At 43.8% G+C, this 25584-nt stretch overlaps 1 protein-coding gene across 1 annotated transcript in view; it reads right to left on the minus strand.

The window, feature by feature from the left end:
* MFSD2B (major facilitator superfamily domain containing 2B) overlaps window positions 1–19426 on the minus strand; it is a 64564-nt gene extending 45138 nt beyond the window's left edge. Inside the window, exons 1-3 of the mRNA XM_038750872.1 lie at window positions 19373–19426; window positions 12811–12933; window positions 10160–10284 (exon numbers count right to left, since the gene is read on the minus strand). Of these exons, the coding sequence (XP_038606800.1) occupies window positions 10160–10284; window positions 12811–12933; window positions 19373–19426 (302 nt within the window). The remainder of the gene's footprint in view (window positions 1–10159; window positions 10285–12810; window positions 12934–19372) is intronic.
* Window positions 19427–25584: the final 6158 nt, after the last annotated feature.

Genomic DNA, 25584 nt, shown 5'->3' on the forward strand with positions numbered 1-25584 from the left:
AGTATGAGGATTCAATTCAAGCTTGATATAATGTTGGCTAATCTCCGTCTAACCATGTTGCCGTTTCTAAAGTGAGGAGAATCATGGTGGCCTATTTCACAGATGGGGCGCAAAGATTTTTTCAAAGGGTTTAGAGTCCTAAAATTAAATAATGTAGTCTTAGAATTGAAAACGTAATTGTATAAAAATATGAACTAAATACAGCTAGGTACAACTGCTAGAAGAAGAAGTGTGGGTAGTGGAAGAATAAGTCGATGGTTTGCAAATTCTACTTTCTCCTACTTAGAGTGTGAGCCTCCAACCCTATTATCTTGTGTCTTCACCAGTGCTAACAGGGTGTGGCACAAAATAAGCTCTTAACAAATACCATTATTAACCCCCACCCCAGGAAACATGTTTCTAAAAGATAGGGGAACTCAGTGCATATGACAGAGCATTTAAGGATGAACCAAGGAGATATAGTTAAATAATGAAATAGAATGAATGAGGGAATTTCAGGGGAATTTCAGGAAATGCTTCCTGCTTCTGAACCTTATTAGCCTGTGGAACCGCATCCTCTTGGGGAAGAGTCAGAGGTACCGTGGCCAAAATTGCTTAAAAATCAGGCAAGTCAAAGCCCTGGGGAACATTTTATGGGAACTCTCCAGCAGGCACGTGAAGATTTAATATGCCTATTTTGTCGCTAATTCCCTCCCCCACCCATTCTTTCCAGGCAACAAAATGTTATTTCTTCGACAGGCATCCTCATGAACTCATTCATTCATTCATTCAATCGTATTTATTGAGCACTTACTGTGTGCACAGCACTGTACTAAGCGCTTGGAAAGTACAAGTTGGCAACGTATAGAGACGGTCACTACCCAACAACGGGCTCACAGTCTAGAAGGGGGAGACAGACAACAAAACAAAACACGTGGACAGGTGTGGAGTCCTCAGAACAAATAGAATTAAGCTAGCTGCACATCATTAACAAAATAAATAGAATAGTAAATACGAACAAGCAAGATAAATAGAATAGTAAATATGTACAAGTAAACTAAATAGAGTAATAAATCTGTACAAACATATATACAGGTGCTGTGGGGAGGGGAAGGAGGTAGGGCAGGGGGATGGGGAGGAGGAGAGGAAAAAGGGGGCTCAGTCTGGGAAGGCCTCTTGGAGGAGGTGAGCTCTCAGTAGGGCTTTGAAGGGAGGAAGAGAGCTAGCTTGGCGGGTGTGTGGAGGGAGGGCATTCCAATCAATCAATCAATCGTATTTATTGAGCACTTACTGTGTGCGGAGCACTGTACTAAGCACTTGGGAAGTACAAGTTGGCAACATATAGAGACAGTCCCTACTCAACAGTGGGCTCCAGGCCAGGGGGAGGACGTGGGCCGGGGGTCGACGGCGGGACAGGCGAGAACGAGGTACAGTGATAATTACATGATCACATGTAATCATGTTGTTGCCAACTTGTACTTCCCAAGCGCTTAATACAGTGCTCCGCACACAGTAAGCGCTCAATAAATATGATTGAGCGAATGAATGAATATGTAATGATTACATGATTACAGTCATTACATGATTGCCTCTTGGCAGCTTTTGGGTGCAGAGAATTACCTTAAGTATCCTAATTAGCACAGGTAGTTAAATAATATAGCAAGGAGCCTAGAATTCCAGATTCTAGCACAAAGAAACAATTCACGCAAGCCACCTTACACCTGTCAGACAGACACAGAACTGTTTCCTAATGATGGGTGAGTGGGGCACCTTGGTAATTAGTTCCAGAACCACTGTCCTCCAATATTCTTGCAAATCAGACACACACACACTCTCTCTCTCTTTCTCTCTGCAATTAGCTGACTCCCTTCAAATAAAAATTCCAACAAACAGAAAACAGATTAATCCCCAGACAACAAATTCTCCACAATTTCCACAATTCTCCTATTGACCTGGTAGCTCAGCTGATCACTTTCAACACTGAACTGGAAAAAAAACAACCCATCAGAAACAAAAGAAGCACATGGTTCCTAGCTGAGGAAATGTGATGCGGCTACAGTGAGATGAAAGACAATGCCACACGCTGTGCTGAATTGGCCAGAGGACTAAAAACAGTTGGTTCTGGTACTCTCCTGGATTTCCAACTGACTCCGCAGCTTTGTTGATTTGACTCTGCCTTTCATCCACTCCCCAGTGGGACTACTTGCATAGTTGTTGAAAAGCGAATCAAGTTCCAGAAGGAATATTCCTATTTACACTCAGAATTGCTCCTATAATATAACCGACCCACCAGAATTCTCTTGTATTTTAATAAAATGTTTCCGCTACCCATCTCTCCTGGCTTGCCCTCCCTTCTCAGTAGCGGTGAGATGTACTTGGACTCCCCATGTGAGGAAGAAGCATCTGAAGCTGGTGGAAGTGTGATATTAAAGGGGATCATCTGATAGACAATCACTCTCCCCACCTTCAATGTTTTATTCAAAGCACAACTCTTCCACCAGGTATATGTTGCCAACTTGTACTTCCCAAGCGCTTAGTACAGTGCTCTGCAAGCAGTAAGTGCTCAATAAATACGACTGATGATGATGATGATGAGGTCCTCTCCAACTAAGCCCTCATTTCTTACTCTGATACTAAGGAGAGTATTCAAGCGCTTAGTGCAGTGCTGTGCACACAGTTAGTGTTCAATAAACACGACTGAATACAATATAACAATGAACAGACACAGTCCCTGCCCACAATAAGCGCATCCCCTTGCATTTGGATTTGTACCCTTTATTCACCCCTCCCTCAGCCCCAAAGCACAGCTAATAATAATAATGATGGCATTTATTAAGCGCTTACTATGTGCAAAGCACTGTTCTAAGCGCTGGGGAGGTTACAAGGTGATCAGGATGTCCCATGTGGGGCTCACAGTCTAAATCCCCATTTTACAGATGAGTTACTTGAGGCCCAGAGAAGTTAAGTGACTTGCCCAAAGTCACACAGCTGGCAATTGGTGGAGCCGGGATTTGAACCCATGACCTCTGACTCCAAAGCCCGGGCTCTTTCCACTGAGCCACGCTGCTTCTCGCCAAGCAGCACCGATGTACATACCCATAATCTCTTAATTTTATATTAAAGTCTGTCTCCCCTTCTAGACTGTCAGTTTATGGGCAGAGACCATGCCTACCAACTCAATCAATCGTATTTATTGAGCGCTTACTGTGTGCAGAGCACTGTACTAAGCGTATATATATATTGTATATTGTTATATACAATATCTGTTATATTGTACTCTCCCAAGTGCTTAGTACAGTGTTACACACACGATAAGCACTCAATACCACTGATTGATAAATGCGGTTATCACACAACTCAGCTTAAACTATTTATTGTGTCGTTTTGGAAAGTCGGGCCAGTGTCTAACTCTCACTAGTGTTATTTCTTCACAGTGCGTAGTTCAGTTATCTGCCCGCAGTAAGCTCTTTATAAATAGTACTACTACTAAATGGGATTAGAGCAACAGCATACAACTTTTCAACTGACTCCCCAGAAACTGAGAGAGTGGTGGGAAACTGCCCTATAGCACTTAATTTATTTATGTATTTATTTGTATTAATGGCTGTCTCCCCCTCTAGACTGTGAGCTCACTGAGGGTAGGAATGGGTCTGTTTGTTGTTATATTTTACTCTCTCAAGTGCTTAGTACAGTGCTTTTGCACAGTAAGCACTCAATAAATATGATTGAACGAATAAATGAACAAATTCACATACATACCACTATTATTCTGCCTCTTCCCCTACCATTAATTCATTGTAAAGTCTGTCTCCCTGACTATATTATAAGGTCATGTCTACCAACTCTGTTGTATTGCACTCTTCCAAATGCTCATTACATTGCTCCCTGCCCACAGTAATCTCTCAGTAAATCTCACTGACCGATTGATTGATTGACTTGAGCTGATGGATGCTCAAACACCAATCTGGGGTTCAAAAAAATGGAAAATAACCGGCAAGGGACAAGGATGTTTTGGGAATAGGAGACTAAACTGAACAACAATGGATATGCAGTGATGCGTAAAATGCTCAAAACGAAGGCAAGAGAAATTGCTAGGGAACAGAACGTTACTGGAAAATAAACCAGAAGGCATTGAGTAACTTTATAATCTTAGCCTTTGTAGCAAAGCACACTGTCATGCCCAAGGACTGACTATGGAGCCCAATTAATAGATCTTCCCAAATTTGTAAGGAGACGATGACAGGAGGATGAATGTTTCTGTCACAAAATAACAATTCCGACTGAATCTCAAATTTTTTCAATATGTCACAAACCCCGCCATTCGCAAAAGGGATTCAGCGAGGGGGCTGATAAAAACTAGTGGAGCAGAGAAGCTGTAACGGAGCAATATGCTAGCAATTGCCCCAGACGGCCGGGAACTTCCTCCCATTAAACCATTCCAGAGACTATTCGAGACAATCTACCACGCGAAGTCCAGGAGACAGGATAGACAGTTGGAGCTTGAATGCAGAACTGGGAAAACATTGGCCGGGAGAAATGATTTGGAGGCCTTATTGCACCTCAAACTGGATAGAACTCGTGAAGCAACCAACGGAGACTCCAAAGGCCTCTTTCGCCATCATCCCCAGAGGCTCGCCATCCTCCAGCCGCTCGATATCCGTGTCCACAGAGCCATTTCCAGACCGCGTTTGATGATTTTATGCAGCACAGATGACTGCCGGCTCTCAGGGATTGCCACCGCCCGGGAAAAAATCAAGAAACCATCCTTCGGAACAGTGCGTTCCTGGGTCGTTAGGCAACTAGGCTCAAAATGCAGGCAGCGCTAACGTGGACCAGAAGACCACTTTTGTATGGGGAGATGCCTCCAAGATGGACGATAATCTACCCACAGAGAAGCAGGAGCAGTAATGGCATTTATTAAACGCCTACTGTGTGCCAAACACTTTACTAAGCGCTAGGAAAAAACATAAGGATGAGAATTAGATGCAGTCTCTAGATTTTTTAGACTGTGAGCCCACTGTTGGGTAGGGACTGTCTCTATATGTTGCCAACTTGTACTTCCCAAGCGCTTAGTCCAGTGCTCTGCACACAGTAAGCACTCAATAAATACGATTGATGATGATGATGATTCCCAGGAGCTCATAATGTAACAGTCGGCTACGGTAGAAGAGCATGGCTCTTCTTGGAGAAGCGGCGTGGCTCAGTGGAAAGAGCCCGGGCTTTGGAGTCAGAGGTCATAGGTTCAAATCCCGGCTCCGCCAAGTGTCAGCTGTGTGACTTTGGGCAAGTCACTTCACTTCTCTGGGCCTCAGTTCCCCCATCTGTAAAATGGGGATTAAGACCATGAGCCCCCCGTGGGACCACCTGATCACCTTGTAACCTCCCCAGCGCTTAGAACAGTGCTTTGCACATGCCATTATTATTATTTTATTATTATTACGGTAGGGCAGAGTTAGCAAAGACATATAAAGATGAAAACATAAAAATATAAGAGGCAAGGGTGACGATAAATACAAGCTAAAAAGGCCACCGTGGCTAGCAGAGTAGGGCTTTCAGGCTCCTCGCAGTTCAGTTACAAAAGTCACGATCCCAGCCACAGCAACGGCTTTTCTAACAATCTCAAAATTGAGGTCTCAATCAATCAATCAATCAATCAATCGTATTTATTGACTCAGGCTGCGGCCCGCGTCTGAGTCTTTATCGGGCTGGAGGAGGGGACCGTGGGAGTCCTGAGGGTGTCAGGGAGGAGGAGGAAAAGAGCGGCAGTCCCAGCATGGATCAGACAAGTCATCAGCAGGTGACAGTTCCAAAATCTGTAAAGTTAAATTTCCTACGTCTGGATTTGGCATGGGTGTACGTGACCGTATTCCTGTTTGAAGGGGAAAGGAGGTGTCCGTTTACTGTATTCCTGTTTGAAGGGGAAGGGAGGATGAAATACCTGAACCTTGACAGGATGTCTCTGAGTGGAAGCCAACGGAGAACAGGTGCATTTACGGATGTTGCCAATTTGGGAGCAAATAAAAGTTATATGCCAGTTTGTACGGGGATCGTAAAGTACAGGGAAAACGGGAGACGAAGCCTGACCTAGTGGAAAGAGCACGGGCCTGCGAGTCAGCGGGGCCCGGGTTCTAATTCCAGCCCCGCCACGTCTGCTTGTGTGACCCTGGGCAAGTCACTTAACCTCTCTGGGCCTCAGTGTCCTCATCTGTAAAATGGAGATTAAGGCTATTCATTCATTCGTTTATTCAATCGTATTTATGGAGCGGTTACTGTGTGCAGAGCACTGTACTAAGCACTTGGGAAGTACAAGTCAGCAACATATAGAGACGGTCCCTACCCAACAACGGGCTCACAGTGTCATGGGACATGGACTCTGTCTACCTGATTAATTTGTATCTACCCCAGCACTTAGTATAATGCCTGGCATATGCACAGTAAGTGCTTAACAAATAAATAAGTAGTAAATAAATAGCCTCGTGACCTTGGACAAGTCCTTCCCAAGCGCTTAGTACAGTGCTCTGCACACAGTAAGCGCTCAATAAATACGATTGATGATGATGATGATGATGATGATCTAACTTCTCTGGGCCTCCGTTACCATATCCGTAAAAATGGGACTTAAGAGTGTGAGCGCCTCAGTCACCATATCTGTAAAAATGGGGATTAAGAGTGTGAGCCCCACCTGGGACAGGGACTGTGTCCAACCTGATTGACTTGTATCTACTCCAGCGCTTAGAACAGTGCTTGGCACATGGTAAGCGCTTAACAAATGCCATCATTATTAATCATTATTATGAGAACAATTAAGTGCACAGTATGTGGGAGGGAACGTAAAACGAAGGGAAGCACATTTTAATGACTTCAGATGTACAAAGCACTTTCAAACAAGGGTCTTTGAAAGTAGAGTTCATATTTGTGGAAAAAGTCGTGCACAAATGAAGTAAAATGGCACTCTTGAGGGAAACTTGCCTGTCTTTAAAACCAAATTAACCACAAGGCACGCAAATAAGAGCTCTTTCATGAGTGCTCTGTAAAGGTCTGATTAGATAAGGGCTCTTTCTGTGACTAGTGGAAATAGAGGCAGTGGACAGCTTCCAGTGCAGGAGGCTGATAAAAGTAAAAGTGACAAAAGTCTTTGCGCACTCCTAACTGTCCCACTTAATCAACATATTCTGACTGGCTGCTTACCCTCAACGAGGGTAACTTTCCACAGGGAACAAAACCCACCACACTGTCCCTTTTCACCTCCAAAGCCTTCCTAAAAGCCACCTCTTCCAATAAGCCTTCCTTAATTCTCACTCCCTTGGTGACATGACCCTATCAGTCCCCCGCCCGACAGCACTGTGCCCAAAAACATGGGGCTATAGGTTTATTTATTTCATTTATTCCCTCACGTTTTGCTTACTTAATGTCTGTCTTCCGCATTAGATTATAAACTCCTTGAGGGTTTTTAGTTCTGTTGCACTCTCCCACATGCTCAATCAACACAGATGATGATGAGCAAGAGAAGTTCAAATATATCCCACTACACTTGGTATGAACATTGTAGCTTAAAAGAAGGTGGCATTTTTTGGTGGCAAGCAACTTCAAACTTGATCTAATTCATTCGTTCATTCGTTCAGTAGTATTTACTGAGCGCAAAGCACTGTACTGAGTGCTTGGGAGGGTACAATACAACAACAGACACATTCCTGTCCACAACGAGCTCACAGTCTAAGGAGCTTTTTTGACTCACTGTTAAGTCCAAATCCAATCTAGCAGCTAAATTAGTTTCCCTCCAAAGAGAATACTAATGACAGACGGAAGAACAGACATTAGGCCCGTGAAAATGACAGACAGGGATTGGGGAGTTATTCCAGATGGGAATTTATGTTGGCATGGGAAGTTCTAGATCTGTTCACTGGGTGGTTCTTATGAGTGGCCCTCCAAAACAAAACAAACCAAACAGTGGGGTGAACATGATTGCAGCCTACCTTTAATCAATCGATAGTATTTACTGAGCACTTTGTGCAGAGCACTGTACTAAGCGCTTGGGAAAATGCAATATAACACTATAATAGATATGGTAGACACATTCCCTGCCCATAATGAGCTTACAGTCTAGAGGGAACTCCTGAAAACTCCCCAAATCCTGTCTGAATGATGCCATGGTACACTACTGCAGACAGCCAGGAAGCAGCGTGGTTTAGGAAGCAACATGACCTAATGGGTAGAGCACAGGCTTGTGCGTCAGAGGACCTTGGTTCTAATCCCAGTTCTGCCATTTGTCTGCTGTGTGACCTTGGGAAAGTTGTTTAACTTCTCTGTGCCTCAGTTACCTCATCTGTAAAGTGAGGATTAAGACTGTGAGCCCCATGTGGGACATGGACTGTGTCCAACCTGATTAGCTGGTATCTCCCCCAGCTCTTAGTACAGTGCCTGGCATATAGTAAGTACTTAAATACCATAAAAACAAAAACAAAGAAAAAGGCTTAGAAATGCTAGAATCCACTGCAGTTTGGGGAGTTTAAATTTCTGCTTGCATTTCTTGCTCAAACGTTGAAATGAAAGCAGTCAGAAAAATCCACACTGGTCTCAGAGGTGACACTTGGGATTTGGTGGCAATCGCCTCTTTTTTCATATTCATTCAATCGTATTTATTGAGCGCTTATGTGTGCAGAGCACTGTACTAAGCGCTTGGGAAGTACAATTTGGAAGCATATAGAGACGGTCCCTACCCAACAGTGGGTTCACAGTCTAGAAATGGGCTCACAGTCTAGAAGATCCAACTGACAATTACCCTCCCCACAGTGACAATTTCATATAACCAGGGCCTTGTGCTCTCCTCTTGAAAATGAAACATCTCTGCCCTACTTTTTTTCAGATTCTGTGGGAGCCTTCCCCTTTGATTACGCAATTCTGAAAATGACTTTCTGGAAGTGCTAATGAAGACAGATTCCCAGGAGGAAAAGCCAAAGGACTGGGAAGTGGTTGCTTGAAAAGAGGTAAGATACGGGCAGTCAAACGGCTATTTGTCTTACTCTAGGCCTGAGGAGAGTAAGCTGGAGGCCCAGCCAAGCTCTCAAAACTCTCCCAGTCCCAGCCCAGACCAGCCCAAAAGTCGTGTTCTTTTTGCAGGGGTTTTTGAAGGATTTTTGACTCAGGAAGCACAGATGACTGTATTGTGGGCTGTGTTTTTCCATAGCTTCCAAGTTATGAACCAGGACCCATTCCACCTCTACAAAAGTCTGGAATTAAAATTAGACGTCAGTATTTATTTTTTCTCTAGCAAAGTTAATTCAAAGCATAGTATCGCAGAGAACTTAAGAGTTGTGATAGGATTATTAATCCTTATCAGAGGCTACAAAAGAAGAACTTTGCTCTGTTGGCTGAAGTGGTAATTTTCAACTTTAGTGAACAATATGTCCAATTTAAACTGAACAACCGCTGCCTTCTTTTCTTCAAAATCCCTGGGGCTGGTACATGTCTGCATGTCTGTGAGCTCTCTACCACAGTCTTCTTCCTTAATCATTTTTAGAGTTCATTTGCTTTCAATCCAAAAAAACCTATGGTGGTGAAGAGCTGCCATGACAACCTCTTATACTGCTACCAGGGATGGCAATTTCTCCACTTACTCTGAATAATAATAATAATAATGGCATTTATTAAGCACTTACTATGTGAAAAGCACTGTTCTAAGTGCTGGGGGGATACAATAATAATAATAATAATAATGGCATTTATAAAGCACTTACTATGGGCAAAGCACTGTTCTAAGCACTGGGGAGGTTACAAGGTGAACAGGTTGTCCCACGGGGGGCTCACAGTCTTCATCCCCATTTTACAGATAACTGAGGCACAGAGAAGTTAAATGACTTGCCCAAAGTCACACAGCAGATAAGTGGCAGAGCCGGGATTAGAACCCATGACCTCTGACTCCCAAGCCCGTGCTCTTTCCACTGAGCCACACTATTTCCATCTAAGATTATAAACTCTTCAAGGTCACGGTATTCTTCTCTCCCAGGGGCCTAATCCAGAGCTAACCAAGCCATAAATAAATAGTAACAAATGAAACTATATTTTTATTAAAAAAACATGAGTCTTATTTTGGGAATGCAAATGAAAGAAGCCCCTGGAAAGTGAGGATCTGGAATGGGGGCCATTTAAGCAGAGAACAAAACAAAAATAATTCCGTACTTACCAAGGCATGAGTCGGCCTATTCTCGTCCACTTGCTTTTGTTGATAAAAAACCCAGCAAGAGGGTCGGCGACCGCACCGGAGACTTTCCCAAGGAAGAGCACCAGAGAGGACTGATATGGAGAAATCTGAAAACACAGGCCGGGGATAACTAAGCTTTGCCTCATCACCAGAAACACCCAAGAAAACTATCAAAGGAGAACACCTCAGCACCTCACAATTGTAACTTTTACATGAGCCCGGTCACTCCAGGACTTATGGTCCATTTAGGCTCCAAATCCCAGCTCTGCTGCTTGCCACTTGCTATTCGAGGGGTAGAAACGACCAACTGAGGAAGGAGCGTAAGCAGTTGGTTTAATACAGTGAGAGAGAGAGAAAGAATGAGACAGAGAGGTAAATTCAGAGACAGACAAGCAAACATCCTTTTGTTTGACTGATGGAATAGTTGAGGAAGATACATGGAAAGTAGAGAAGGACCCCAGACAGCCTTGATGTAAGGAATACAGACGGGCTGGGATTACAGCATGTCTCTGGATCTCTCTTGGCTGGGGTCAAGGGAGAAGGAAGCCGTGTTGTTGGAGGTTGACAGACAGGGCAGAGATCGTGGGCAGATTTAGGCAATCTCATTTCTCCCGGCCTGATTCTGCTTTTGGCCGAAATGGAGATACCTTCATTCAGCTGCTTCCCGTCATCGCCTCCCGCGCCCCTCCCTAAACAGAACCTGAAAGCAGCACAGAATCGTGGAAAGGTAGAAGAGGAAACTAAATCTACTTAAAATCAATCAATAGACTTTACTGAATGCTACCAGATGGGGCTGATTTTACAATCACCAATTCCCAGGGGTCTGGAACCCTCTCAATCTTTACTCCTTCATTTTCTTTCTCCCATTGTCACCTCAAAATCTCATCTCAAATTCACCCTCCCCCTATTTTCTTGGTCTTTTTCTCACGTATGACCCCCACACTAACATACTTTTATTCTGTTATTCTCTGTTCTCTCCCCCTCTGGACTGTAAGCTCGCTGTGGGCAGGTCAACTTGTACTTCCCAAGTGCTTAGTACAGTGCTCTGCACACAGTAAGCGCTCAATAAATACAACTGAATGAATGAATGAATGAATGAATGAAATGTGGCTAGCCTCACCTGGGACATGGACTGTGTCCAACCTGATTATTTATTTATTTATTTATTTTACTTGTACATATCTATTCTATTTATTTTATTTTGTTAGTATGTTTGGTTTTGTTCTCTGTCTCCCCCTTTTAGACTGTGAGCACACTGTTGGGTAGGGATTGTCTCTATATGTTGCCAATTTGTACTTCCCAAGCGCTTAGTACAGTGCTCTGCACATAGTAAGCGCTCAATAAATACAATTGATGATGATGATTACCTTGAATCTGTCCCAATGGTAAGTACAGTGCCTGGCACATAGTAAGCGCTTAACAGATACCATAAAACAAATGGGCAGTGGTCCGGATTTCTACAGGGGCTTCCTGGAACCTGGATCCCAATCTGTGGAAAGAGCCCGGGCTTTGGAGTCAGAGGTCATGGGTTCAAATCCCGGCTCCGCCAATTGTCAGCTGTGTGACTTTGGGCAAGTCACTTAACTTCTCTGTGCCTCGGTGACCTCACCTGGAAAATGGGGGTGAAGACTGTGACCCCCTTTGGGACAACCTGATCACCTTGTAGCCTCCCCAGTGCTTAGAACAGTGCTCTGCACACAGTAAATGCTTAATAAATGCCATCATTATTAATCTGGGGCTATAATCACATCTTCATCATCATCATCATCAATCATATTTGAGCGCTTACTATGTGCAGAGCACTGTACTAAGCGCTTGGGAAGATCTTCTTCCCAGACAGAATGAGAGGCCACAGGGAATTTGTTTCACATTTTCCAGGGGGTCAGGAGGGGAACCAGGAAGAAGGTTTAGGGTTCGAGAGCCAAGTTGGTACTGTGTGGAAGACACGCTCCTGTTTGGCAGGACATGGGCTAATCATCATCATCAATCGTATTTATTGAGCGCTTCCTATGTGCAGAGCACTGTACTAAGCGCTTGGGAAGTACGAATTGGCAACATATAGAGACAGTCCCTACCCAACAGTGGGCTCACAGTCTAAAAGGGGGAGACAGAGAACAAAACCAAACATACTTACAAAATAAAATAAATAGAATAGATATGTACAAGTTAAATAAATAAATAGAGTAATAAATATGTACAAACATATATACAGGTGCTGTGGGGAAGGGAAGGAGGTAAGACAGGGGGATGGAGAGGGGGATGAGGGGGAGAGGAAGGAAGGGGCTCAGTCTGGGAAGGCCTCCTGGAGGAGGTGAGCTCTCAGCAGGGCCTTGAAGGGAGGAAGAGAGCTAGCTTGGCGGAGGGGCAGAGGGATTGGGGGCATTCCAGGCCCAGGGGAGGACGTGGGCCGGGGGTCGATGGCGGGACAGGCGAGAGGGAGGTACGGTGAGGAGATTAGCGGCCGAGGAGCGGAAGGTGCGGGCTGGGCTGGAGAAGGAGAGAAGGGAGGTGAGGTAGGAGGGGGCGAGGTGATGGACAGCCTTGAAGCCCAGGGTGAGGAGTTTCTGCCTGATGCGCAGATTGATTGGTAGCCACTGGAGATTTTTGAGGAGGGGCTAATCAGGCTCACTCACCCGTGCTATGTCCAGCAAGTAGATCTGTAGATAGAAAGCAATAGCACTCGTAGCCACCTGGTTTGGAGCTCCCCCGATTCCATAGCACAGCTTGGTGCAAACCGAGAGTCCATCATCCTGGCTCTTTGAAAGGAGAAGATGAATCAGAATTCTAATCAAACTGTCAGTACCAATCCCAACTTAATAACTTTTCCTCTCACAGACCGAACACAAAACATCCAGCAGAAATGCTCTATTTCAGGATCTCTCGCTCTCCCCCCGCAAACTCATCAATCACCATCATCGATCGTATTTACTGAGCACTTACTGTGTGCAGAGCACTGTACTAAGCGCTTGGGAAGTACAAGTTGGTAACACATAGAGACAGTCCCTACCCAACAGTGGGCTCACAGTCTAAAAGGGGGAGACAGAGAACAAAACCAAACATACTAACAAAATAAACAGAATAGATATGTACAAGCTAAATAAATAAATAAATAAATAGAGTAATAAATAAATAAATAGAGTAATAATCTATTACTCTATTACATCAATCCTTGTGTCAGAATTTGTCTGGTGTTGACACTTAGAACTCATTCGGCTCAATCAGTCAGTCAATCAATCGTATTTATTGAGCGCTTACTGTGTGCAGAGCACTGTACTAAGCGCTTGGGAAGTACAAGTTGGCAACATATAGAGACGGTCCCTACTCAACAGTGGGCTCACCGTCTAGAAGGGGGAGACAGAGAACAAAACAAAACATATTAACAAAATAAAATCATCACTTGAATGCCTTCTTTGACCAAAAGCCCCCTCACCCTTCCTGACTCAAAAAAATAACCCAGGAAGAACATCAAGAACCAACCACACATTCATTCATTCATTCAATCGTATTTATTGAGTGCTTACTGTGTGCAGAGCACTGTACTAAGCGCCTGGGAAGTACAAGTCGGCAACATATAGAGACGGTCCCTACCCAACAAGAGGCTCACAACAGTCTAGAAGGGGGGAGACAGACAACAAAACAAAACATGTGAACAGGTGTCAAGTCGTCAGAACAAACAGAATTAAAGCTAGATGCACATCATTAACAAAACGAATAGAATAGTAAATATGTACAAGTAAAATAGAGTAGTAAAGCTGTACAAACATTCATTCATTCATTCAATCGTATTTATTGAGCGCTTACTGTGTGCAGACCACTGTACTAAGCGCTTTGGAAGTACAAGTTGGTAACTTATAGAGACGGTCCCTACCCACTAGCGGGCTCACAGTTTAGAAGGGGGAGACAGACAACAACACGTATTAACAAAATAAAATAAATAGAATAGTAAATATGTACAAGTAAAATAGAGTGATAAATCTGTACAAACATATATACAGGTGCTGCGGGGAGGGGAAGGAGGTAGGGTGGGGGGAATGGGAGGGAGGAAGGAGGGGGCTCGGTAAATATGTATAGAATAGTAAATATGTACAAGTAAAATAAATAGAGTAATAAATCTGTACAAACATGTATACAGGTGCTGTGGGGAGGGGAGCCCCTTCCTTCCTCTCCCCCTCATCCCCCTCTCCATCCTCCCCATTTACCTCCTTCCCTTCCCCACAGCACCAGTATATATGTATATATGTTTGTACATATTTATTACTCTATCATCATCATCATCATCAATCATATTTATTGAGCGCTTACTGTGTGCAGAGCACTGTACTAAGCGCTTGGGAAGTACAAGTTGGCAACATATGTGCAAAGCATTGTGTATACATGTTTGTACGTGTCTAAACAAGGGAATTTGAGTACCTACTGTGTGCAGAGCACTGTCCCTTCCCCACAGCACCTGTATATATGTATATATGTTTGTATATATTTATTACTCTATTTATTTTACTTGTACATATCTATTCTATTTATTTTATTTTGTTAATATGTTTGGTTTTGTTCTCTGTCTCCCCCTTCTAGACTGTGAGCCCGCTGTTGGGTAGGGACCGTCTCTATGTGTTGCCGACTTGTACTTCCCAAGGGCTTAGTACAGTGCTCTGCACACAGTAAGCGCTCAATAAATACAATTGATTGATTGATTGAAAAAGGGGGCACATGCTTTATCAATCAATCGTATTTATTGAGTGGTTACTGTGCACGTACTAGGCACTTGGGAGAGTGCAATATAACAATAAATAGACACATTCCCTGCCCACAATGAGCTTACAGTCTAGAGGGAGTGACAGACATTAATGTAAATAAATAAATTACGGATATGCGTTAAGTGCTGTGGGGCTGAGGGGGAGGGATAGACTGTGAGCCCACTGTTGGGTAGGGACTGTCTCTGTATGTTGCCAACTTGTACTTCCCAAGCGCTCAGTACAGTGCTCTGCACACAGTAAGCGCTCAATAAATATGATTGATGAAGAGGGATGGGGAATACAGAGAGCAAATCAGGGTGATGCAGAAGGGAGTGGGAGAAGGGGAAGTGAGGTCTTAGTCAGGGAAGGCCTCTTGGAGGAGATGTGCCTTCAGTAAGGCTTTGAAGCGGGGGAGAGTGATTTTCTATTTGTCAGGCATGAAGAGGGAGGGTATTCCAGGCCAGGGCCAGGACGGGAAGGATGGTGGTTCTGTCTACAATGATGGGAAAGTCAGAGGGGATTGGCAGTGTTTTACCAAGCACTGAGGAGAATAAGATAGAATGGGTACGCAGGATTGCTGTCCTCTTGGCTACCCACCACTCAACCTCTCTCCCAGGCTCCCTCACCGCTCCCGGACCGTTTGCTAGGCCCCCGAATCCCTAGAATCCAAAATACACAGCTCCAACTCTAACCCCACCGCCAATCTCAACAACTTACTCCCAGTCCCTTTGTTGCCTCCAGCCCTGGATGACACCGCAGTGTTTTTGGGTTAGTTATTTTTTATTTTATTTTAAAAACTCTGAATAACTGCTGAATCACCCAAATGTTCTAGGTCTCGTGTGATTTACAGGCTACATTCTTTTGCTGTATTCTTTCCCTCGTGGCTCTAACTTCGTAATGAGGCAGGACAAACACGGTCAACCAGTCTTTATGCTGGGAGACGTGGTTTTTCTGTGTTTTGCTTTTATTGGTTTTTATTTGGATTTTCTGGGGTTTTTTTTTGTTAATTTCATTGTACGGGTGCCTGGTTGCTTCCTTTAACAAGTAAATTGTTACGTGTGAGGGCAGGACAAAAACAAAAAGTGGTTTGAAGCCTACGTAATCGAAGGTTAAAGTACAAATACAATTATTTTAAATATTTCAAGGCAGAGAACATCACATCTGACAAGTTAATAAAAGTTTCACAGCTAGGGTGTTTATGAGTAGTACACAGAGTCAACTGCTGAGATTCTGTAACTGCAGCAAAATTGCTTTCCTGTGCATTTGCATTATGTTTTGCGCACTTTTACAGGTGAACATCTTCACCGCTGTGCAAAATTAAGTCGTGTTTGTAATTTCCATCTTTGGGGGTCACCTTAGGCGCATGCTCAGTATCAGCAGCTCAAAACTCTAAAGCTCAAAGTCGATTATCTACTACCACCCAAGAGAGGGTCACCTTAGGTCATTGCTCAACTAACTATTCATGACCTCCCCACCTTCCCTAGGGTCTTCCCTAGTGGCTACTGGTCATGTCATTTCAACAGCCAACCTCAGCGCTTATTTAAGAATAATAATAATAATAACCGCGGTATTTGTTAAGTGCTTACTATGTGCCAGGCACTGTCGTGGCTCAGTGGAAGGAGCACGGGCTTTGGAGTCAGAGGTCATGGGTTCGAATCCCGACTCCGCCACATGTCTGCTGTGTGACGTTGGGCAAGTCACTTAACTTCTCTGAGCCTCAGTTACCTCATCTGTAAAATGGGGATTAAGACTGTGAACCCCACATGGGACAACCTGATCACTTTGTATCCCCCCCCAGCGCTTAGAACAGTGCTTTGCACATAGTAAGCGCTTAACAAATGCCAACATTATTATTATTATTACAAGCTGGTGCGGATACAAGCTAATCAAGTTGGATATGGTCCTTGTCTCACATGGACTGTATGCTTAGCACAGTGCTCTGCACATAGTAAGCACTCAATACATTATGACAAACAACCTCCTGCAGATCCCTCCCCTCACCCCATCCTTCAGTTCCCAGGTCCCCGCCCACCTCCAGACGGCCTCCTCAGAGGATGGGCGGGATGCTCCTGACAGTACCCAGGTGCAGAGGCGATTCGGGCTGGGAAGCCCGCATTTGGGGCTCGTTATTTCCGCTCCCCCCTCGACTCCTTCCTCAGGCTAATAGATACCCAAATCCACATTTCCCTCCCTGCAGTCTCGATTTCCTCCTGCCTTCAGGACACCTCTCTTGGATGTCTTCCCATCACCTCAAGCTTAACATGTCCAAAAGAGAGCTCGTTATTTTCCCACCCAAACCCTGTCCTCCCCTTGACTTTCCCATCACTGTAGATGGCACCACCATCCTTCCCGTTTTACAAGCCCGTAACCTGGGCGTTATCCTTCACTCCTCTCTCATTCAACCCACATATTCAATCCACCACTAAATCCCGTCCGTTTGATTTGATCTCTCCCTCTGCCCCTCCGCCAAGCTCGCTCTCTTCCTCCCTTCAAGGCCCTGCTGAGAGCTCACCTCCTCCAGGAGGCCTTCCCAGACTGAGCCCCTTCCCTCCTCTCCCCCTCGTCCCCCTCTCCATCCCCCCATCTTACCTCCTTCCCTTCGCCACAGCACCTGTATATATGTATATATGGTTGTACATATTTATTACTCTATTTATTTATTTATTTATTTTACTTGTACATTTCTATCCTATTTATTTTATTTTGTTGGTATGTTTGGTTCTGTTCTCTGTCTCCCCCTTTTAGACTGTGAGCCCACTGTTGGGTAGGGACTGTCTCTATGTGTTGCCAATTTGTACTTCCCAAGCGCTTAGTACAGTGCTCTGCACATAGTAAGCGCTCAATAAATACGATTGATTGATTGATTGATTCACAGCCTCGCTAAAATCCGCCCTTTCCTCTCCATCCAAACTGCTACCACGTTAATTCAGACTCTTAACCTATCCCACCTAGATTACTGCATCAGCCTCCTTGCTGACCTCCCAGCCTCCTGTCTCTCCCCACTCCAGTCCATATTTCACTCTACTGCCTGGATCATTTTTCCACAAAAATGTGCAGGCCACGTTTCCCCACTCCTTAAGAAACTCCAGTGGTTTCCCATTCACTTTCGCTTCAAACAGAAACTCCTCACCATTGGCTTTAAAGCACTCCATCAACTTGCCTCCTCCTATCTCACCTTGCTACTCTCCTACTGCAGCCACTTCACTCCTCTAATCTTTCCCTTTTCACTGTACCCCGATCTCATCCATCTCACCGCCGACCTTTCAAATCAATCAATCAATCAATCATATTTATTGAGCGCTTTCGCCCAAAACCTACCTCTGACTTGGAATTCATTCATTCAATCGTATTTATTGAGCGCTTACTGTGTGCAGAGCACTGCACTAAGCGCTTGGGAAGGACAAGTTGGCAACACATAGAGACGGTCCCTACCCAACAGCGGGCTCACAGTCTAGAAGGGGGAGACAGACAACAAATCAAAACATATTAACAAAATAAAATAAATAGAATACAGGAATTCCATAGAAAAGAATAAATAGAATACAATATATAAATATGGAGTACAAGTAAAATAAGTAGAGTAATAAATATGTACAAACACATATTCATTCAACCGTATTTACTGAGCGCTTACTGTGTACAATCAATCAATCATATTTATTGAGCGCTTACTGTGTGCAGAGCACTGCACTAAGCGCTTGGGAAGTACAAGCTGGCAACATATAGAGACAGTCCCTACCCAACAGCGGGCTCACAGTCTAGAAGGGGGAGAAAGACAACAAAAAAAAACCATATTAACAAAATAAAATAAATAGAATACACGAATTCTAGCGAATAGAATAGAATAAATAGCACCTAATAAGCGCTCGGTGCAGTGCCCTGCACCTAGTAAGCGCTCAGCACAGTGTCCTGCACTTAGTAAGTGCTTCGGACAGGGCCCTGCACCGAGCTAATAAGCGCTTAGTGTAGGGCTGTGCACCTGCTAAGCGGTTAGTATAGGGCTCTGCATCCCAGTGGGCGCTCAGTGCAGTGCCCTGCGGGTAGGAAGCGCTCCATAAATAACCGTCAGTGGCGGGCCGGACAGACAGGTATGCAAAGTGGCTCCGTGGAAATCAATCAATCAATCAATCAATCGTATTTAATGAGCGCTTACTATGTGCAGAGCACTGTACTAAGCGCTTGGGAAGTCCAACATATAGAGACGGTCCCTACCCAACAGTGGGCTCGGGAGTCAGAGGTCGTGGGTTCTAATCCCGCCTCCGCCACTTGTCAGCTGGGTGATTTGGGGCAAGTCACTTCTCTGGGCCTCAGTTCCCTCATCTGCAGAATGGGGATGAAGTGTGTGAGCCCCCCGTGGGACCACCTGATCACCTAGTAACCTCCCCAGCGCTTAGAACAGGGCTTGGCACATAGTAGGCGCTTAATAAATGCCATCATTATTAGTAGGAGGAGGAGTAGGTCTCACCTGGTGAGGGCCGGGCGGCTGCGGTTGGTGTGCGGGGGCCGCCCCCGCCTCCATGAAGCCCGCCGGATTTGCACCCAGACCCGAGGCCAAGCCTGCGGCCACTGAGGAGCCCGGGGAGGGGGCGGGATCCAGGGCCGGGGCGGGGGCGGGGCCTGCCCGGCAGGCTCATAATACCATCTCTTAAACGCTTACTACGTGCACGGCACTGTACTATGCGCTGGGGGGGGGGGGGGGGGACACAAGCAAATCAACTTGGACACAGCCCCTGGAGTCATCATAATAATGGTATGTGTTAAACGCTTACTATGTGCAAGGCACTGTACTATGCGCTTGGTGGATCCAAGCGAATCAAGTTGGACACAGCCCCTGTAATCGTCGTAATAATGGTATTTGTTAAACGCTTACTATGTGCAAGGCACTGTACTATGCGCTGGGGGGACACAAGCAAATCAAGTTGGACTCAGTCCCTGTAAGACTCATAATAATAATCATAATAATGGTATTTGGTAAGCGCTTACTATGTGCAAGGCACTGTATTATGCGCTCGGTGGCTCCAAGCAAATCAAGTTGGACATAGTCCCCGTAAGAATGATAATAATAATCACAATAATGGTATTTTGTTCAATGCTTACTATGTGCAAGGCACTGTACTATGCGCTCGGTGGATACAAGCAAATCAAGTTGGACACAGCCCCCGTAATAATCATAATAATCATCATAATAATGGTATTAGTTAAATGCTTACTATATGCAAGGCACTGTACTATGTGCTGGGGGGACACAGGCAAATCAAGTTGGACACAGCCCCCGTAATAATCATAATAATCATCATAATAATGGTATTTGTTAAACGCTTACTATGTGCAAGGCACTGTACTATGCGCTGGGGGGACACAAGCAAATCAAGTTGGACCTAATCCCTGTAAGAATCATCATAATAATCATAATAATGGTATCTGTTAAATGCTTACTATGTGCAAGGCACTGTACTATGCGCTGGGGGGGACACAGGCAAATCAAGTTGGACACAGCCCCTGTAATAATCATAATAATCATCATAATAATGGTATTTGTTAAACACTATGTGCAAGGCACTGTACTATGCGCTCGGTGGATCCAAGCAAATCAAGTTGGACTCAGTCCCTGTAAGAATGATAATAATAATCATAATAATGGTATTTGTTAAATGCTTACTATGTGCAAGGCACTGTACTGTGCGCTCAGTGGACACAAGCAAATCAAGTTGGACTCAGTCCCTGTAGGAATGATAATAACAGTATTTGTTAAACGCTTACTATGTGCAAGGTACTGTACTATGCACTCAGTGGATACAAGGAAATCAAGTTGGTCATAGTCCCTGTAAGAATGATAATAACAATCATAATAATGGTATTTGTTAAACGCTTACTATGTGCAAGGCACTGTACTATGCGCTGGGGGGACACAAGCAAATCAAGTTGGACACAGCTCCTATAATAATCATAATAATCATCATAATAATGGTGTGTGTTAAACGCTTACTATGTGCAAGGCACTGTACTATGCGCTCGGTGGATACGAGCAAATCAAGTTGGTCGTAGTCCCTGTAAGAATGATAATAATAATCATAATAATGGTATTTGTTAAACGCTTACTATGTGCAAGGCACTGTACTGTGCGCTGCAGGGACACAAGCAAATCAAGTTGGACACAGTCCCTGTAATATTCATAATAATGGTATTTGTTAAACGCTTACTATGTGCAAGGCACTATACTATGCACTGTGGGGACACAAGCAAATCAAGTTGGACGTAGTCCCTTTAAGAATGATAATAATAATCATAATAATGGTATTTGTTAAACGCTTACTATGTGCAAGGCACTGTACTATGTGCTGGGGGGACACAAGCAAATCAAGTTGGACTCAGTCCCTGTAAGAATGATAATAATAATCACAATAATGGTATTTGTTAAACGCTTACTATGTGCAAGGCACTGTAGTATGCGCTGGGGGGACACAAGCAAATCAAGTTGGACTCAGTCCCTGTAAGAATGATAATAATCATCATAATAATGGTATGTGTTAAACGCTTACTATGTGCAAGGCACTGTACTCTGCGCTGGGAGGACACAAGCAAATCAAGTTGGACTCAGTCCCTGTAAGAATGATAATAATAATCATAATAATGGTATGTGTTAAACGCTTACTATGTGCAAGGCACTGTATTATGCACTGCGGGGACACAAGCAAATCAAGTTGGACACAGTCCCTGTAATATTCATAATAATGGTATTTGTTAAATGCTTACTATGTGCAAGGCACTGTACTGTGCACTGTGGGGACACAAGCAAATCAAGTTGGACTCAGTCCCTGTAATAATCATAATAATGGTATTTGTTAAATGCTTACTATGTGCAAGGCACTGTACTATGTGCTGGGGGGACACAAGCAAATCAAGTTGGACTCAGTCCCTGTAAGACTCATAATAACAATCATAATAATGGTATTCTGTAAACGCTTTCTATGTGCAAGGCACTGTACTATGCGCTCGGTGGATACGAGCAAATCAAGTTGGTCGTAGTCCCTGTAAGAATGATAATAATAATCACAATAATGGTATCTGTTAAACGCTTACTATGTGCAAGGCACTGTACTATGCGCTCGGTGGATACAAGCAAATCAAGTTGGACATAGTCCCTGTAAGAATGATCATAATAATCATAATAATGGTATTTGGTAAACACTTACTATGTGCAGGGCACTGTACTATGCGCTCGGTGGATACAAGCAAATCAAGTTGGTCATAGTCCCTGTAAGAATGATAATAATAATCATAATAATGGTATTTGTTAAATGCTTACTATGTGCAAGGCACTGTACTATGCGCTGGGGGGACACAAGCAAATCAAGTTGGACTCAGTCCCTGTAATCATCATAATAATGATATTTGTTAAACGCTTACTATGTGCAAGGCACTGTATTATGCACTCGGTGGATCCAAGCAAATCTAGTTGGACACAGCCCCTGTAATAGTCATAATAATGGTAGTTGTTAAACGCTTACTATGTGCAAGGCACTGTACTATGCGCTGGGGGGACACAAGCAAATCAAGTTGGACTCAGTCCCTGTAAGACTCATAATAATAATCATAATAATGGTATTTGGTAAGCGCTTACTATGTGCAAGGCACTGTATTATGCGCTCGGTGGATCCAAGCAAATCAAGTTGGACATAGTCCCCGTAAGAATGATAATAATAATCACAATAATGGTATTTGTTCAATGCTTACTATGTGCAAGGCACTGTACTATACGCTCGGTGGATGCAAGCAAATCAAGTTGGACATAGTCCCCGTAAGAATGATAATAATAATCACAATAATGGTATTTGTTCAATGCTTACTATGTGCAAGGCACTGTACTATACGCTCGGTGGATGCAAGCAAATCAAGTTGGACATAGTCCCTGTAAGAATCATAATAATAATCACAATAATGGTATTTGGTAAATGCTTACTATGTGCAAGGCACTATATTATGTGCTCGGTGGATCCAAGCAAATCAAGTTGGACTCAGTCCCTGTAAGAATGATAATAATAATCATAATAATGGTATTTGTTAAACACTTACTATGTGCAAAGCACTGTACTATGTGCTGGGGGGACACAAGCAAATCAAGTTGGACTCAGTCCCTGTAGGAATGATAATAATGGTATTTGTTAAACGCTTACTATGTGCTAGGCACTGTACTATGCGCTCGGTGGATACAAGCAAATCAAGTTGGACGTAGTCCCTATAAGAATGATAATAATAATCATAATAATGGTATTTGTTAAACGCTTACTATGTGCAAGGCACTGTACTGTGCGCTCAGTGGACACAAGCAAATCAATGTGGACTCAGTCCCTGTAGGAATGATAATAATAATCATAATAATGGTATCTGTTAAATGCTTACTATGTGCAAGGCACTGTACTATGCGCTGCGGGCACACAAGCAAATCAAGTTGGACTCAGTTCCTGTAGGAATGATAATAATCATCATAATAATGGTATCTGTTAAACGCTTACTATGTGCAAGGCACTGTACTATGCGCTCTGTGGATCCAAGCAAATCAAGTTGGACTCAGTCCCTGTAAGAATGATAATAATAATCATAATAATGGTATCTGTTAGACGCTTATTATGTGCAAGGCACTGTACTATGTGCTGGGGGGGACACAAGCAAATCAAGTTGGACACAGTCCCTGTAATATTCATAATAATGGTATTTGTTAAATGCTTACTATGTGCAAGGCACTATACTATGCGCTGCGGGGACACAAGCAAATCAAATTGGACTCAGTCCCTGTAATAATCATAGTAATGGTATTTGTTAAATGCTTTACTCTGTGCAAGGCACTGTACTATGTGCTGGGGGGACACAAGCAAATCAAGTTGGACACAGCCCCTGTAATCGTCATAATAATGGTATTTGTTAAACGCTTACTATGTGCAAGGCACTGTACTATGTGCTGGGGGGACACAAGCAAATCAAGTTGGACTCAGTCCCTGTAAGAATCATAATAATGGTATTTGTTAAACGATTTCTATGTGCAGGGCACTGTACTATGCGCTGGGGGGACACAAAGAAATCAAGTTGGACTCAGTCCCTGTAAGAATCATAATAATAGTATTTGTTAAACGCTTACTATGTGCAAGCCACGGTACTATGTGCTGGAGGGACACAAGCAAATCAAGTTGGACTCAGTCCCTGTAATAATCATGATAATGGTATTTGTTATACGCTTACTATGTGCAAGACACTGTACTACGTGCTGGGTGGATACAAGCAAATCAAGTTGGACACAGTCCCTGTAATATTCATAATAATGGTATTTGTTAAACATTTACTACGTGCAAGGCACTGTACTATGCGCTCGGTGGATCCAAACAAATCAAGTTGGACACAGTCCCTGTAATAATAATAATAATAATAATAATAATAATAATAATAATAGTGGTATTTGTTAAACGCTATGTGCAAGGCACTGTACTATACGCTCGGTGGATACAAGCAAATCAAGTTGGACACAGTCCCTGTAATATTAATAATAATAATAATAATAATAGTGGTATTTGTTAAATGCTATGTGCAAGGCACTGTATTATGCACTGGATGGATACAAGCAAATCAAGTTGGACACAGTCCCTGTAATGATAATAATAGTAATAATAATGGTATTTGTTAAGCACTTACTATGTGCCAAGCACTGTTCTAAGCGCTGGTCATTCTAATCAGATTATTCCAACTGGGGCTCACAGTCTTCACCCCCATTTTACAGATGAGTTAACTGAGGCCCAGAGACGGGAAGTGACTTGCCCAAAGTCACACAGCTGACAAGTGGCAGGGCGCGGGATTGGAACCCACAACCTCTGACTCACCTCCTCCAGGAGGCCTTCCCAGACTGAGCCCCCTCCTTCCTCTCCCCCTCCCCCCCCAGCTTACCTCCTTCCCCTCCCCACAGCACCTGTATATATGTATATATGTTTGTACATATTTATTACTCTATTTTAGTTGTACATATTTATTCTATTTAATTTTGTTAATATGTTTTGTTTTGTTCTCTGTCTCCCCCTTCCAGACTGTGAGCCCGCTGTTGGGTAGGGGCTGTCTCTATATGTTGCCAACTTGTACTTCCCAAGTGCTTAGTCCAGTGCTCTGCACACAGTAAGCGCTCAATAAATACGATTGATTGGTTGATTGATCTGCCAAGCTAGCTCTCTTCCTCCCTTCAAAGCCCTACTGAGCTCACCTCCTCCAGGAGGCCTTCCCACACTGAGCCCCCTCCTTCTTCCTCCCCACCCCCCCCACCCTACCTCCTTCCCCTCCCCACAGCCCCTGTATATGTCTGTACAGATTTATTGCTCCATTTCATTTGTATATATTTACGCTATTTTATTAATGATGTGTATATAGCTATAATTTTATATCTTCTGATGGTATTGACACCTGTCTCCATGTTTAGTTTTGTGGTCTGTCTCCCCCTTCTAGACTGTGAGCCCGTTGTTGGGTAGGGACCGTCTCTGTTGCCGACTTGGACTTCCCAAGCGCCTAGTACAGTGCTCTGCACACAGTAAGCGCTCAATAAATAGGACTGAATGAATGAATGAAATGAATGAATCCTACCTCTGGCCTGGAACGCCCTCCCTCCTCATCTCCGACAACCTGTACTTCCCAAGCGCTTAGTACAGT

The sequence above is a fragment of the Tachyglossus aculeatus genome, chromosome 9, assembly GCF_015852505.1.
Source record: "Tachyglossus aculeatus isolate mTacAcu1 chromosome 9, mTacAcu1.pri, whole genome shotgun sequence".
Classification (NCBI taxonomy): domain Eukaryota; kingdom Metazoa; phylum Chordata; class Mammalia; order Monotremata; family Tachyglossidae; genus Tachyglossus; species Tachyglossus aculeatus.